Source organism: Neofelis nebulosa, chromosome 2 (genome assembly GCF_028018385.1).
Source record: "Neofelis nebulosa isolate mNeoNeb1 chromosome 2, mNeoNeb1.pri, whole genome shotgun sequence".
In the NCBI taxonomy this organism is placed as follows: Eukaryota; Metazoa; Chordata; class Mammalia; order Carnivora; family Felidae; genus Neofelis; species Neofelis nebulosa.
Window position 1 is genome coordinate 150433873 of NC_080783.1, and position 17200 is coordinate 150451072.

Consider the following 17200-nt stretch of genomic DNA (forward strand, 5'->3'; position numbering starts at 1 on the left):
GCAACTAGCTACTGATTGCTTTGTTATATCCCCAGTAGCGTTTGAGCATTTCTTTTCTTTATGACTAAGACTGTTGTAATTTATTTTAAATACCAACAAAATATTTTTAGCAATGCTTTTTATTTCTATACTTAAAGTTTAGAAATAGTATTTTATTAATTATTTCCTATGAACTAAAAAATAAAATTTATAGTAGTCCATTTGGAACTGCAATTTTTAAACACCTTTTTTTGTTTGTTTGTTTGTTTGTTTCGTTTCTTTTGCTTTTTCTCTCTCTCCCCTGCCCTGCCAGAGAAAGAGGCTTATTGTGTCTGTATTTTACAGACTAGCACACTGCTTAAATTTTGGTTACCTTTTTAGTCAGTAATTATTCTTGTGTTTGTTATCAGGAGCATCAGGTTTTAACAGTCATACAAAAATAGTTTGTGGCATCTTCCAAATGCTTTGAAGGCTATTACCACCTATCCCCTGCTTTCAATGGGAAAAATTACGATGGAAATCATACTCCTGGTTTATCCAGTACAGATTCTATCCCTGATAGGGGCATCAAGCATGTACATGAAGTGTTTGATTTAAGAAGTCAGCCTCTGAAATTAGGGGTATATCCTAAAGTGTCTTTTCCTTGAAATCTCTGTATTAGATCTATCTTCTTTTATTAACCTTTAAAAATTACCTTTGGGGGCGCCTGGGTGGCGCAGTCGGTTAAGCGTCCGACTTCAGCCAGGTCACGATCTCGCGGTCCGTGAGTTCGAGCCCCACGTCAGGCTCTGGGCTGATGGCTCAGAGCCTGGAGCCTGTTTCCGATTCTGTGTCTCCCTCTCTCTCTGCCCCTCCCCCGTTCATGCTCTGTCTCTCTCTGTCCCAAAAATAAATAAAAAACGTTGAAAAAAAAATTAAAAAAAAAATAAAAATTACCTTTGTATTTTCAGCTTTTGGTAACATGGACAACATGTTACCATTAATTTATTACTTACTATTGAAGTATTGCTTTTTTTAACTTGTTCTAGGTTCACCTCCTTCTCAAGTTCAAGGGGATACATCTTTATTATGGGATTTTGTGACACTTAAGTGTGCCTACAGTGGAAGGGCTCCACTCAATCAAATTAGTTTCTTCTAATATGATAGCATTTTCTTTGATCCTGTTAAAATTTTAGTTTCATTTTCTGGATCATCTGTGGTTCTACCATGTCTTGTGGTGATGTGACCAACATAGGACATGCTATTCTCAATGCAAACGCACTATGAATTTGTATAAGAATAGGAAATTTCCGGGGCGCCTGGGTGGCTCAGTCGGTTAAGCGTCCGACTCCGGCTCAGGTCACGATCTCGCGGTATGTGAGTTCGAGCCCCGCGTCGGGCTCTGTGCTGACTGCTCAGAGCCTGGAGCCTGTTTCCGATTCTGTGTCTGCCTCTCTCTCTGCCCCTCCCCCGTTCATGCTCTGTCTCTCTCTGTCTCAAAAATAAATAAACGTTAAAAAAAAAATTAAAAAAAAAATAAATAAAAATAAAAAAAAAGAATAGGAAATTTCCTTCTAAGTACATTCCTTAGTTTCCCATATTACGTCCATCCTTTTGAATGTAGCAGCACCTTGCATTACCTTCTCTCAGAAATAGTTGTAGTTTCCTTAGTATCTTTCAATTAATACTTAATAGCTTATCATCTCAACTATTTTGGATAATATTTCTCTATGTCCATTAGTAACATTTTCCTATATCAAGACCCACCTTTTGTATTCTATCAGTTATGTAATGACTTGGAGAGGTTTGTATCATAAGTACACCTGGAAATTTCATTTGTGTACTCCTTTTCCTAGATTGTTTATATGATTTTAAAGTGATTCCTGGTTCAAATCTTTGGGGATCCTCACTGTTTGTTTTTACTTTTTTCTGTCTTGAAATAATTTCTTTATAACTTCCTTCAACTCAAGGTGATTCAGCTTCCTAAACAGTCTTTGATGTGGAAATATAATCAACAACCACGTATTTTTCTTAATTTTCTTGAAGGTTTTTTTTTTTAACTCTGATTGCTTAATCAGTCATGTTTTCTCTTTACAGATACAGTGCTGATTTCTTCTCAGTGACTTTATAGTGAACTTCCTAAGACTTAGTATTTTATCTCCTATATGAACTGTGTTTAAAAAATGAATCTTTTTAATGTAGGGTGGGTGGTATCTGTGTATCTTATATACATTTTGAACTAAAGGTTTAATTTTAATTTTAATATATTTTAATTGAATTTCCTCTGTCCCTTTATAATCAATTAACTTAGTAAGTTAAAAAATTCATTTCTTCCTGAGGATCTTTTTTTTCTTCTAAAAAGGTAACTTCACACAAATAGTATATTGGAATTTTATTTCAATGGTATTACTTTTTTATGGATCAATAAATTGAGTTTAAAGAGATTAAATAATTTGCCCAAATTCACTAAGCAAAGAGTTACAGAGTGAGACTATATGGAATCCCAAACCCTTGTTTAACCACTGTGCTGCATTTCTTCAGTTCAGGGAAAAGATGTGAAAAGGCATGACCTTGGGGCATGGAGATATTGGTTGAGCATATAAGACTAAAGGGAAGGGCTTGTATCTTAAGATAGCCAGCATTGTATATTGTCTGAATTTAAATGAAAGAATATAGAATGTTTTTATTAAACTGATGAATATAGTCTATGGTGAGATTTCAAAAGCTGTTTGAGGTATTTTTAATTAAATGTCATCAGAACATATTTGATTACCAAGTTCATGTGACTTAAATATTTTGTGCTGTTATATCTTCTCCTTATCAAATTTATCATAATGTGGCCATAATTTTATTTCTAGGTAGTAGGCCTGTACCGATTATGTGGTTCGGCAGCAGTCAAGAAAGAACTTCGAGAGGCTTTTGAGAGAGATAGCAAAGCTGTTGGTCTGTGTGAAAACCAGTACCCAGATATAAATGTAATAACAGGTAATAAATAGTTTTTATTCTCTGTACACATTCTGGAAAGACTACATCTGTAGGAAAAGGACTTAAAATACTATTTTGTAGCCTAAATTTAATTGGGTTTTATTCTGAAGTCTTATTTTCCTTCCTTCACAAACATTGTATTATTTTCTGTGGGGAGGTAGTACCAAGATATGGTCCTTGCCCTCAAACAACCAATAAATATTGGGGGGAAATACGACCTATGTTAAATTAGCTATTACTGGGTAGCAGAAAGAAAAAGGTACGTTTTCTTCATAGAAGGATAAATAAAACACCATCAGAGTTCAGTTTGATTGTCGCCAGGTCATGTAAAGGGCATTGACCATTTGGATAGAGAATTCAGATTTATTTACCATGCAGATTGGACCCATCAAAGATTTTTTTATTTATTTTTGAGAGACAGAGAGAGGCAGAGCATTAGCAGGGGAGGGGGAGAGAGAGAGAGAGATACAGAATCTGAAGCAGACTCCAGGCTCGGAGCTGTTTGTTAGCGTGGGGCCCGAACTCAAGAACTGCAAGACCATGACCTGAGCTGAAGTTGGACCCTCAACCGACTGAGCCACCCAGGCGCCCCCCCATCAAAGATTTTTCAGCACGGGAGTGAAATCTTTAGAGAGATAGTCTTCAGGAATATTAATCTGGCAACTCTATGTGACGGATTGTAATTAAAAGAAACCAGAGGACAGAAGACCAATTAGCTTTGCTGGTAGCAGTAGTACCAGCAAAGAGGTGATAAGAGCTGAAGGAGTCTTGTAGCAGTAACAGTAGGAAAGAATAGAACTGAAAGGATATGAAGAAAGAGAGGGCCCAGACAAGCATGACTTTGACGCCTTGTTGATTTGGTACCATTTGCAGAAACTAAGAAGCTGAGAGGAGAGCTACTGCTTTTGGTGGAGAAATGTGAAAAAAAAAAAAAAAAAAACACAAAAAACTATGAACTGGGTTTTGTTTCAAACTTATATACTGAATTTGAGGTACTAGTAGGTGATCTACATGGATATATCAGGCAAAGTAAAAAGTGCTCATCTACAGCTAAGGAGAGAATATAGTAAAATTTACCAAGTGGTGAGTATATTCCAATATATAGCATTGGAAATATACTTCTAGTAGTCCTGAGACGTGGAGGTGAGGGTCATTAGCATATAATTGTAATTAACACTTTGTGATTGTCGGTAAAGTTTGAAGAGACAAGATCTTTGAGGATCTCCAAACTTTGGAGGCACGAAGACAAAGAAGATCCAGCTGAAGAAATTGAGAGGATAGGAGTCAGAAAGTTTGAGAAACGAAAGACAATAGTTTAAGGAAAGGTATGAGGCAGTGTCATTTGATGGAGAGATCATATAAGATGGGAACAGAAATAAGGCCTTTGAATTTGGCCATTATGAGATTGTTTATCACTAATCGATATCTTCAGGGACTCTTGACTTATAATTCCGTGTTTGTTTTTGTTGTTGTATTTTATTAGCAAAGTTGTCAAGCATATATAAAAGTAGAGAGAATACTGTGACAAACCCTCTTTATCTATTACCTGGCTTCCATAATCAACACATGACCAAACCTGTCTCTTTTATACACCTCATTTGATTCTCCCCTAGACATGGATTATTTTGAAGTGTATCTTCAGTATCCTATCCTTTCACCTATATATGGTTTGGTATGTATCTTCAGATCTTCTTTGTATTTTGATAGTTCTTTGTCTTCCCTCTACTGTTAACTGCCATTTTTTTTCATGCTGTAATATTATTTATCTAATTTGATTTGTCATTTTACATGCAATTAATTGCTTCAGAGAGAATTTGAGGAAGGTTCAACCTGCACATATTAAAGAGGTTTTTGTTGGTTGGAATCCTTTAAAGCTTACTTTTAGGATTGAGGCTTTTCAAATAGTTGAGATTCCCAATCTCTGAATTCTGAATGACTATATTTTCATGTATTTAATATATACTCTTAGATAATCAAAACTTTGATGCTAACCATTTTAATTCTAACAGACAATAAATCAAGGAACTTTTTCTTTCTTCTGAATTTTAGCAAACCAGAGATAATGGTTACTTTTATTTTTGTAAAGGAAGAAAGCTTATTCTTTCTACAAAAAATGAATTATGTCTACAAAAAAGAAAGTAGAATTTTTCCCTTAATAATATGTAATTAACAAAATTAGTAAAGAATCCATTAAAGAGATTTTATAAATAGCAGTTCCCAGGAAATTACACTCTATAACTAAATGAAATATTTAATCTTGTTGAGGCATTATCTTAAAAAAAATTGTGCAAATATGTATGAATTAAAAAGATAACATGACGTGGCTTGATTTGATTATTTGCTATAAGACAAGGTCCTTAGTTAGAAATTTGCAGCATGTGGAGATGATATGAACAATAGGTCAATGAATGTTAGATTTGTATCATTCGTTTCTAAAATTGAGCGTCTCCATAGTTTATGAATTGGGTATTTTTTTGCTCTATTCTTTATACTCTTTCATTTCAGGAAAGCTGTTTTTCAAAAGAACCTAGACCTATTTTCTTTCTTGATAAAAAAAAACAAAACAAAACAATGAAATGATGTAAAAGTTGTCTGACAAATATCATTGAGATTACAATGAATTATATGCAAGGTCTCATCATGTCTCAGTATAAAGGATATTGTTGATTTGTAGAATTTGCTAGTAATAATGTTGCCTCATGTGTTTGTTCCATGTGAACTCAAATTTCTAAGTAAACTTGAAATATAATTAACAATTCAGTAGTTCTAAAAAAATGAGATATTAATGAAGAATGATAGAGTTTACTCACAGTTTAATGTTTATTTTATTTTTGAGACAGAGAGAGACATGAGTGGGGGAGGGGCAGAGAGAGAGACACACACAGAATCCGAAGCAGGATCCAGGCTCTGAGCTGTCAGCACACAGCCCGTACTTTACTCACAGTTTAATGTGTTCTTAGTAGTCGGTTTGTCTAAAACACATAATGAAGTGCTCTAGACAACTATATTTTTCATGGGGTACAAAATTTAAGGTATGAAATCTATTCATATTTGTTTATAGCTCTTATTTATCAAAGGAACAAGAAATTAGAAAAGTAAAAATATTTATTATTTAGTGATTATTAGAAAAGAATAATAATCTTTCCTTCCTCCTAAGAAGGAAAATCCAATTTGAATGTATCTGCCCTTTATAAAATAGACATCATATTGCAGGGCTACACAATCACTATCTAAGTTCAATACTTAGACATTGATTTGACCATGACTTTTCTAATTTTAATTCTTTTTAAATTCTTCTTTTATTTTGCCTCAAAAGAAAACTTTATCAGCAATAACCCCCAAATTATCTTTAATTCTTTTATTTTGCTCAGAAGAATACTTGATCAGTAATAACCCCAAAATTATCTTTAAACCATTAATAATTTTCTTCATTTATGTATATTAAATATGCATTTCCCCCACCATGCGTATTATATGTTCTCTCATCTCTGGCACATTAACTTTCAAATTATTTTTGTTTTTCTTTACCTGCATTGAACATAGACACCTAAATTGTATAAATACTAAGGAATGCAAAACACTGAGGAATAGTAATAGATTTAGCAATCAAAATATACTGAGGCAGTATAGAGAGTCCACTTAATCACTTATCCTTCCCTATCTAGAAGTTAATTGGTTTACTTACTAAATATTTATTGATGTCATTTACTATATGTCAGGCATTCTTCTAGGCACCAGGACAAGCGAACAAGATGAACAGTATCTCAGTCCTCATATATGTATTCTTGTAAAGGAAGAGAATCAGTAATCAATGAATAGTAAGATATAGTAATTTATGAATGATAAGTAGGGCAATGGGAATGATACTGATTGGAGGTAGTAGTCAACTTGGTGACTCCCATGGTTGGAGTGATCAGAGAAGAAAATTGATATGAGAAGTGCCTTTTGAGCTAAAGTCTATATAATACAGAGTTAACCATTGGAAGATCTGGGGCTAGAGCTCTAGGTAGAGGAACAGAGTGAATTTTGCAAATTGAGAATTAATAAAATATAGGTACTACAGACCAGTCTCTGAGAAATAGAAGCAGTTTTAGTTATCAGAATGCCTTTTTTTTTTTTTTTTTTTTTTTTAGTGTGATGATACCTATTTTATCATGGGGATGAGTAGAATTTTCCTGTGTTGGTCCTTGTGCCTGAATGAAGGTGAGAGGCATATGGTTTCATCGTATCTAACTATTACAGAGCAACTTAGATGTTAGCCAAGAACCCCTTCTTTATTTACCTATAATTGCCTGCATTTTCTTCAAGTACATGGTAAAAGATGTACTATGTTGCACTAAATAAATTTTTCCATGTAAATTTTCCCCAAGTCTCCCTTACATAGTTTCTGTAGCATTAAAGACTGTCACCACAAACTTGTTATCTTACGGTTTTTATGTCCCCAAAGTATTCGAAAATGTTAAGGTTGGGGGCGCCTGGCTGGCTCAGTTGGTTAAGTGTCTGACTCTTGACTTTAGCTCAAGTCATGATCTTGTTTGTGAGTTCGAGCCTCCCATCAGGTTCTGCACTGACAGCACGGAGCCTGCTTGGGATTCTCTGTTTCCTCTCTCTGCCCCTCCCCCACTCATGCTTGCTTGCTCTCCTACTCTCTCTCTCAAAAAAAAAAAAAAAGATGTTAACATGGCAGTATGGCTTAAGATACTCATATCACTAACTTTTTGGGATAAGGTCATATAGCTAACTTCTAGATTGATAGGTAGTTACATAGTATATGTCACCATATAGTAAAAATACCTCCTCTCTATATCATTTTATAAAATCTTTTTATTTTTCTAATGAACTTAATTATTCTATATATAGAATTTTCTAATGTCTACATACAGAAAAAGAGCGATAACTTTTACTTTGTTGAACATAATGTGCATTGAACAGACTTTAAGTGCTTAGTATTTGTTAGTAATAATTCTCCCTTATTTGCCCTCAAATTATAGTGAAGTAAGTAATCTTGAACTTGTGTTAATTTAAAATTTCATTTATATTAATGGTTGCTTAGTGTATTATACAAAGGATAATGGTATTTTAAATATGTGTTTTACTAAACTATAACATTATCTTTTCTGGAGATCTTTTAGGTTTTAATTTAATTTAATTGCATTATAGGGTGAGTCTCAAACTACCAGGGCATATTAAGTTTCGTTAGAACTAACAAGTCTTGCTTTTTGTCAAGGAACACACGTGGAATTTTTTTTATTTTTATTTTTTTAAATCATGCCCTAGAGGGTTAGTAGCTGTCTTTATTTGGCAGCTACAGAAAATTGGGTTTTCACTTTCTAACTGTAACTCAGTTGTCCTCTTTACACCACATGTTGCTATTCATTGTAGATAGGTTTTTTTTTTTTTTTTAATTTTTTTTTTCAACGTTTTTTATTTATTTTTGGGACAGAGAGAGACAGAGCATGAACGGGGGAGGGGCAGAGAGAGAGGGAGACACAGAATCGGAAACAGGCTCCAGGCTCTGAGCCATCAGCCCAGAGCCTGACGCCGGGCTCGAACTCACGGACCGCGAGATTGTGACCTGGCTGAAGTCGGACGCTTAACCGACTGCGCCACCCAGGCGCCCCTGTAGATAGGTTTAGATTGCAAAACTAATGATGGTAGTAAAAAAAAGTCACATGATATAAGTTAAGGAATGGGAATAAACAATTACTACATGTCTACGGTGTATAAAATGCTTTATTGTTATCATCACTGTACATCTAGCATGTATTGATTGTTAGGATATGTCAAGCTCTTTATACATATTCTGTTTCTTCTTATATGTCAGGAAGAAGTCTGGTCAATATACTCTTGGTTTCCCAGCACTATTTCCAGATTGTTATCTTTTCACTGTTGAACAGAAACTTATGCTCTTCTGAGAATAAAGCTCTCTAAAGTTTCATGGTGCATACCTACACTGCCTCTGTCTTTCCTATTTAAGATTATCTGCAGAACTCTTGGACATTCCCATTTATTCAGTGAATACTTTTTTAAAGTTTTTTTTTAATTTTAGAGAGAATGAGCAGGGGAGAGAGGGAGAGGGAAAGAGAGAGAAAAGGCGAGGGAAAGAGGAGAGAGAGAGAGGGAGGGAGAGGGAGAGAGAATCCCAAGCAGGCTCCACATTTAAGGCAGAGCCAGATGCAGGGCTCTAGACTATGGCTTTGGGATCATGACCCAAGCCAAAATCAAGAGTTAGATACTCAACTGACTGACTGAGCCACCCAGGCACTTCCAGTGAACAATTTGGATATCTTACCAATGGTTATATTTCAGACGAAAGTCCTGTCTTTGTCCTAAGTGATTTTAACATGCAAATGACCCATCCAAAAATCTATTAAAAGACTACTTTCTTTCCATTGGATTGTCTTTACACCTTATCAAGAATTTATTGACCATAAATATGAGGGTTTATTTCTGGACTCTCAGTTCTGTTTCATAGATCTGTATGTCTATCCTTATATCAGTACCACATTGTTTTGATTAATGAAATTTTATAGTAAAATTTGAAATTTGGAGGTGTTAGGCTACCGATGTTCTTTTTTTTTTTTAAGATTTTTTTGGGCTATTTTGGCTTTTTCATACTAATTTTAGGATCAGCTTGTAAATTTCTGTAAAAAAGCTGCATAGGATTTTGATAGGTTTTATGTTGAATCTATAGTCAGTTTGGAGAGTATTTTCATTTTAACAGTATTAGGTGTTGTGATCTATGAACATGGGATAGCTGTCCATTTATTTAAGTTTTTAAATTTTTTTCATAAATGATTTTTAGTTTTCAGAGCACAAGTTTTGTATTTCTTTTGTTAAATTTATTCCTAAGTATTTAATTATTTTGATGCTGTTGTAAATAGAATTATCCTTTTTTTTTTTTTTTTTTTTGGACTGTTCATTTTTAGTGCATAGAAATACAGTTGAGGGGCACCTGGGTGGCTCAGTTGGTTAAGCATCTGACTCTTGATTTCTGCTTAGGTCTTGATCTCACCATTGTGAGATCGAGCTCCCACGCTGGGCTTTGCACTGAGCATGGAGACTGCTTAAGATTTTCTCTCTTTCTCCCTCTGCCCTTCTCCCCATGTTCTCTCTCTAAAATAAAAATTAAAACACAATACAGTTGATTTTTGCATATTGATCTTGTACTTTGCTAAACTCAATTATTCTGTTTTTTTAGTGGATTCCTTAGGATTTTCTATATGCAAGATTATGTTACCTGCAAATAGAGATTTTTTTACTTCTCTCTTTCCAAGGTGGATCCTTCTTATTTCTTTTTCTTGCTTAATTAACCCTGGCTAGAACCTCCAATGTAATGTTGAACAGCAGTGGCAAGAGCTGAACATCCTTATCTTGTTCTTGATTTTAGGAGAAAAACATTCAGCTTTTGACCATTACTTACAATATTAACTGAGTTTTTCATAGATCCCCTTTAGCAAGTTGAGGAAGTTCCCTTCTATTCCAAGTTTTTTGGGTGTTTTTATCATGACAGTGTGTTGAATTTTGCTCAATGACTTTTATGACTCTGTTGAAATGATCGTGTGGTTTTGTCCTTTATTCTATTGATATAGTATATTACATGAATTGATTTTCAGATGTTAAGCCAACCTTTGCATTCCTGAGATAAATCCCACTTAGTCCTGATGTATATTCTTTTTTTTTTTTTTTTCCTTTTTAACATGTTGCTGGATTTAGTTGCTAGTATTTTGTTGAAGAGTTTTGTGTCCTACACGATATTGGTCTATAGTTTTCTTGTGATGTCTTTGTCTGGTTTTGGTGTCAGCATAATACTGGTCTTGTAGAATGAGTTGGGAAGTGTTTTCTATTTTTGGTAAGAGTTTGTGAAAAATTATTATTAGTTCTTCTTTCAGTATTTGGTAGTATTCAACTATCACTTAAACTATCTGGGGCCGGGCTTTCTTTTGTGCGAAGTTTCAAAAATTACTAATTCAGTGTCTTATTATAAATCTCCTCAGGGGCACCTGGGTGGCTTAGTTGGTTAAGTATTTGACTCTTGATTCAGGCTCAGATCATGATGGTCTCATGGTTCATGAGTTCCAGCCTTGCATTGGGCTCTGCACTGACAGCACAGAGCCTGCTTGAGATTCTCTGTCTCCCCGCTCTCTCTGCCCCCACCCTGCTCATGCTTTCTCTCTTTCTCTCTCTCTCTCTCAAAATAAATAAACTTAAGAAATTGTTTAACTATAAATATATTCAGATTTTCTATTTCTTCTTAAGTCACTTTCAATAGTTTACCTCTTTCTATGAGTTCTAGCTTTCATCTGAGTTACCTAATTTATTGCCATATAGTTATTCATAATATTCACTTATAATCCTTTTTTATTTCTATAAGGTTGGTAGTGATGCCCTCTTTCATTACTGATTTTAGTAATGTGAGTCTTCTTTTTTCCTTGGTCAGCTTAGTTGAAGGTTTGTCAATTTTGTTGATCTTTTCAAAGAAACAAATTTTGATTTTATTTTGTCTATTGCTTTCTATTATCTATTTCATTAATTTCTACTCTGATCTTTATATTTTCTTTTCTTCTGCTGACTTTGAGTATAACTTCCTCCCTTTTTTCTATTTTCTTAAGGGAAACTGAAATCATTTATTTGGGACCTTCCTTCTTTTCTAATGTAAACACTTAGTGCTATAGCTTTCTTTCTAAATTCTAAACCTCATCCCACAAATTCCGATGTGTTTTGTTTTCATTTTCACTCAGTTCAAATACTTTTTAATCAAAAAAAAATTTTTTTAATGTTTATTTTTTGAGAGAGAGAGAGACAGTGTGAGTGGGGAGGGGCAGAGAGAGAGAGGGAGACACAGAATCTGAGGCAGGCTTCAGGCTCTGAGCTGTCAGTGTCAGCACAGAGCCCGATGTAGGGCTTGAACTCACCAGCGGTGAGATCATACCTGAGCTGAAGTTGGATGCTCAACCAACTGAGCCACCCAGGCGCCCCTTTAAAAAATTTTTTTTTAATGTTTATTTATTTTTGAGAGAGAGAGGGAGAGGGAGAGCGAGGGATCGGGAGGGGCAGAGAGAGACGGAGACACAGAATCCTAAGTAGGCTCCCTGACACAGGGCTCAAACCCACGAACCGTGAGATCATGACCTGAACCGAAGTCAGACACCCAACCAACTGAGCCACCCAGGCATCCCTCATTTTCTGATTTTCCTTTTTCTTTCTTCTTTGATTCATGGATTATTTAGAAGTATGTTAGTTTGTGTCAAAATATTTACAGAATTTTCCAGATACTTTTTTATTATTAATTTCTCATTTAATTCCATTATAATCATAGTACATACTTCATGTGACTTGAATCTTTTTGTATTTATTTAAACTTATTTTAAGGTCAAGGATATGCTCTTTGTGGTAAATGTTTCATTTGAACCCTTGAGAAGAATGTGTGTTCTGGTGTTTGGAGATGTAATATGCTATAATTACCAATGCAGTCAAGTTGATTAATAATGTTGTCCCAGTCTTCCATGTCTTTATGTGTTTTCTTTCTTCTTGTTAAGAGAGGCATGTTGAAATCTTCAATTACGATTGTGGTTTTGACTCACCCATGTTCTACCTCCCGTTTTCCTTTAAAGACTTACACATGTATTAGGTCACTGGTATTTGTTTTACAGCTCACTGATATTCTATTCATTTTTCCAGTCTTTTTTTTTAATCTCTCTGTTTAATTTTAGTTATTTATATTGCTGTGTCTTCAAGTCATTAATCTTCTCTGCTAATATTAATTTAACTCATTGTATTTTTAATCTCTGATATTTTAATTTTCACTATTAGAAATTTGATCTTTTTTTCAAACATTCTGTCTCTCTACTTGGCATGTTCAGTCTTTCTTCTAGCTTCTTAAACATATGAAATACCATATAATAACTGTTGCAATGTCCTTGTCTACTAATTCTATCAGCTATGTCATTTCTGGGTTGGTTCACAATTGATTTTTCTTCTCATTATAGATCATATTTGCCTGCTTCTTTATACACATGGTCATTTTTTATTGGATGTCAGATGTGAATTTTACCTTCTTGGGTGCTAGATATATATATTTTTTAATTTTATAGACACTCTTGGGCTTTGTTCTAGTATACAATGAAGTTCCTTGGGAACCGTTAGATTTTTTTGTAGGTGTGCTTATAAGCAGAAAGAGAGCAGCTTTTAAATAAGTCTTCTCTTTTTATATTTCTTTGATTCACTACTGAAGCAAAACCCTTCTTTGCATTCATATTAGTTTCCTATGACTGCTAAGTGCCACAAACTAGGTGATTAAAACAACAGAAATGTATTGCCTCATGGTTCTGGAGGCTGGAAGTCCAAAATCAAGTTGTCAGCAGGATCTTGCTCCCTCTGAAATCTGTAGGGAAATTCTTCCTTGCTTCATCATAGCCTTTGTTTTTTTGCTGGCGATCTTTGGCATTCCTTCATTTATAGATGCATCACTCCAGTTCTCTGGCTTCACACAGTTCTCCCCTGCTTCTTCACATCCTCTTGCCTTTTTGTATGTCTGTCTCTGTGTCTAAATTCCCCTTTTATAAGAACACCAGTCAGAATGTATTAGGGCCTACCCTACTGACTTCATTTTAACTTGATTATCTCTGTAAAGATCCTGTTCCAAACACGGCCACATTCTGAAGTGCTGAGGGATAAGACTCAAATATATTTTTGTGGAAGACACAATTCAAGCTGTAACAGTACTATAGCCAAATATCGTTAAGTTACGAAGTTTTTCACTTTGGTTGCTCAGAACAGGAGCTATTTATTGCCTGCTAGTATAAGCTCCTGAAATTGTTCCCTTTAATCTTTTTCGGTGGTTCCTTTTCCACCCTTGGTTAGTTTCCTCACCTGCACATGCTGATCAGTACTCAGAGACTCAGGGGGATTCTTGGGAATCTCCAGAGGTGTTTTTTTGTTTGTTTGTTTTTTGTTTTCGTTTTTGTTTTTGTTTTTGTTTTTTTGAGCAGCTATCTACTCTCTAATACTCTGTCCTGCAAGCTCTAGCTGCTTTGACTTCCTTAGTCTTCTAGCTTCCTCTCCTCAACTTAGCTGGACCTACTAGCTACCTGTGTTTGCACCCCCTCACAGTGACTTGGAAAGGTTTTCGGGCAATAAGGCAGTTATGAGCACACCTCATTAGATTCCCATCCCTTAGGGATCACTATCCTTCTTTGATGTCTAATGTGTTGGACACAGTTTTTTAATTTTTTTTTTTCAGATATTTTATCTGGTGTTCCCAGTTGTTACAGGCAGGAAGTTAGATCTGGTCCACATTGCTCTTTGTTGGTTAGAATAGCTGTTTTTCTGTTTTTCTGGCCCCAGTGCAAGCTGCTTTGAAATACTGTGATGTGGCTATAAAACTGATTGAGGAAGCTTTCTGTATACTGAAAAGATCTCAAGGATATGATGTTAAATGAAACAGCAAGAAACAGAACAGGACATGATATGCTATCTATTATGTAACAAATGATAATAATAGTAATACATTATTTATATTTACATAAACAAACATGGAAGGATCCATAAGAAACTAATGAATCATATTAGTATCAAAATTGAAAAGATTATCAGATGGTGGTGGGGGCTCCAGGAGGTGGCATCTTGCACTGTAGTTCACGCTCAGTCATGTCAGAGCCCAGGTCATTGGATGCCAGCCCGGAGTCCCCGGCCATGCACAAGGCAGGGTGTTGAGGCATAGGTTGGAAAACTAGGATACTCAAACCAGACAACTGCAAGATGCTGTCACAAATGCGGAGAAACATTTCGGAGAGCTGTGCCAAATCTTTGCTGCTTTTGTGTGGAAAAATGCCAGACTGTGAGACAAAGCAGACCTACTGGTGAATGAAATCAACGTGTATGCCTCTACAGAGACCCCAGGTTTAGAGCAGGGCCTGAAAAAATAAAGGAGGGAGGGAGGGTGGGAGGGAGGGCAGGAAGGAAGGAAGGAAGGAAGGAAGGAAGGAAGGAAGGAAGGAAGGAAGGAAGGAAGGAAGGAGGGAGAGAGAGAGAGACAAAGAAAGAAAGGAAGAAAGCAGGGCCTAAAAAACGTTTCTGATTAGTTTGCCAAACTTCAGTATTATCAACAAGCAGAGGTTGAAAGACTTGAAACCAGAGTAGTTGAACCTTTGAAAGCTTATGGAACCATTGTGAAAATGAAATGAGAGGATCTCAGAGCAACATTAATAGCAATGACTTGGGAAGCCAATCAGTTAACTCAGAAGGAATACATATTATTGTATCCTTTGACTTCTGATCTTTTTTTGTTTGTTTTGTTTGTTTGCTTTTTAATGTTTATTTTTGAGAGAGTGCAAGTGGGGGAGGGGCAGAATGAGGGGGACAGATGATCAGAAGTGGGCTCTGCGCTCATAGCAGCGAGCCCGATATGGGGCTTGAACTCACAAACTGTGAGATCATGACCCGAGCCGAAGTTGGATGCTCAACTGACTGAGCATCTGACTTTTGATCTTTAAAAAAATGTTTTGTAAGGCAGAAACTTAATTGCAGAGAGCCACAATGGATGCTACCTGAACAACTCGTCATCTGGAGGAAACTATTGACAATTTTGAAAAGCAGAAAATAAAGGACATAAAGACTATATTTTTAGAATTTATCACTATTGAAATGTTACTTCATGGCAAAGTTTTAAAGGTCTGCACTGCTATCTACCAATTTATACAAAACATTGATGAAGATTTAGAGGTTTTTCAAAATTGTCCATATCAACCATATTATTCATCCTGTTTAGATTTTGTCAGAGCAGATCCAAAGTCAACTCTTCAAAGATCACTGTCAGCTAAGTGTGTATCTGCAATAGGACAGATAACTAATAAAGGATCAACAAGCAAAAGATGATGATGAAGAGGATGATGAGGACTTAGATGTTACAGAAGAAAATTAGTTTTCTTAAGTAATTTCACATTTCATTTTTCTTTTTTTTTTTTTTAATGTTTATTTTTGAGAGAGAGAGAGAGCAGGGAAGGGACAGAGAGAGAATCCCAAGCAGGCTCTGTGCTATCAGCCTGACACAATGCAGAGTCTGACACAGGGCTTGAACTCACCAACTGTGAGATCATGACCTGAGCCAAACAAAGTCAGGCGTTTAACCAACTGAACCACCCAGGCACCTCTCACATTTCATTTTTCATCTTAAATGACTTGGAATCCAGAATTACTACATTGTAAAACTTTATACTGGCTTCATAGACATTAAACCTCAAAATGAAGTCCTACTGGAAATGAAAATTAAAGGAAATGTATGCTGACCAAAAAAGAAGATTTTAAAAAATAATGCACACCAATCATTTCAATATCCTATCTAGCAGTATGTGATTTTTGAATAGGTTCCATTTTAAAAAAAGATGATATATTTCAAAAGTATTTTATATTAATGCACTATACCTAGTTGAGATTGCAATATAAATACTGTAGATGAAAAAACCAAGAGATCTAACACTTCCACTTGCTTCTTTTGCTTTCATCACCAAAAAAGGGTCTTTAGTCATTCTGATTAAATACAAATTCTGTTCCATAAAGTCTTATCAAAAAGATAGGTTTTTTTTTCTGTACTGTTTTTCCCTTTTACTACAACCTGAAGTTTCCTTATTTGATGCATAATTTACTTTTCAACAAGAATGTAATTACTTTTGATTAAAGGTAATGGGACACTAGGATATCAGTGTCTTAAAACTACATAAAGCATAAATTCTAGCTTCACATAAATGTGAAAACCATATTCAGCCTGATTCTGGTTTTAAAATGAAGATGCTATTACACTAAAGCATATAAAGCAGTACTACAGTTTCTTGAAATCTGCAATTTGGTGGAATGTGGCCTAAGAAAACATCATGGAAAACCATAAATCATTACAAGTCTGTAAACATTTTACTAAACCGCCATCTAATTAATGAAAGAGTATATATTTTTATTCTTGAAAATAATCAATTTGCTACAGCCTTTCAGTAAGTACAATACTTGTGTTTCTTTGGATGAGAATTGTACTTTTGTTATTTCATGGATACCAGTCAGGCATATAAAAATTACGAAATTCATAAAATCATTTGGGATAACCACAAAAAGCAGCCTAAGTTCTCAGTTTAGCTGAGAGCATGTTCTGAATCGATATTGTTTAGTTTTAGGTTTTTGGTGTCCGAAAATCTCCTGTTCTCCCTTGTGATCACATTGTAGATTTTAGCCAGTTTCTTACCTACCTTGTTTATATGTATCAACCATAAAT

General features: G+C 35.1%; 1 protein-coding gene and 1 pseudogene across 2 annotated transcripts in view; both read left to right on the top strand.

Moving 5' to 3' along the window:
• SYDE2 (synapse defective Rho GTPase homolog 2) overlaps positions 1-17200 on the top strand; it is a 52274-nt gene that overhangs the window by 22345 nt on the left and 12729 nt on the right. For both annotated transcript variants that reach the window (XM_058716763.1, XM_058716764.1), the window contains exon 4: positions 2817-2943. In XM_058716763.1, the coding sequence (XP_058572746.1) occupies positions 2817-2943 (127 nt within the window). The remainder of the gene's footprint in view (positions 1-2816; positions 2944-17200) is intronic.
• Positions 3955-15865, top strand: LOC131498781 (CBY1-interacting BAR domain-containing protein 1-like; annotated as a pseudogene).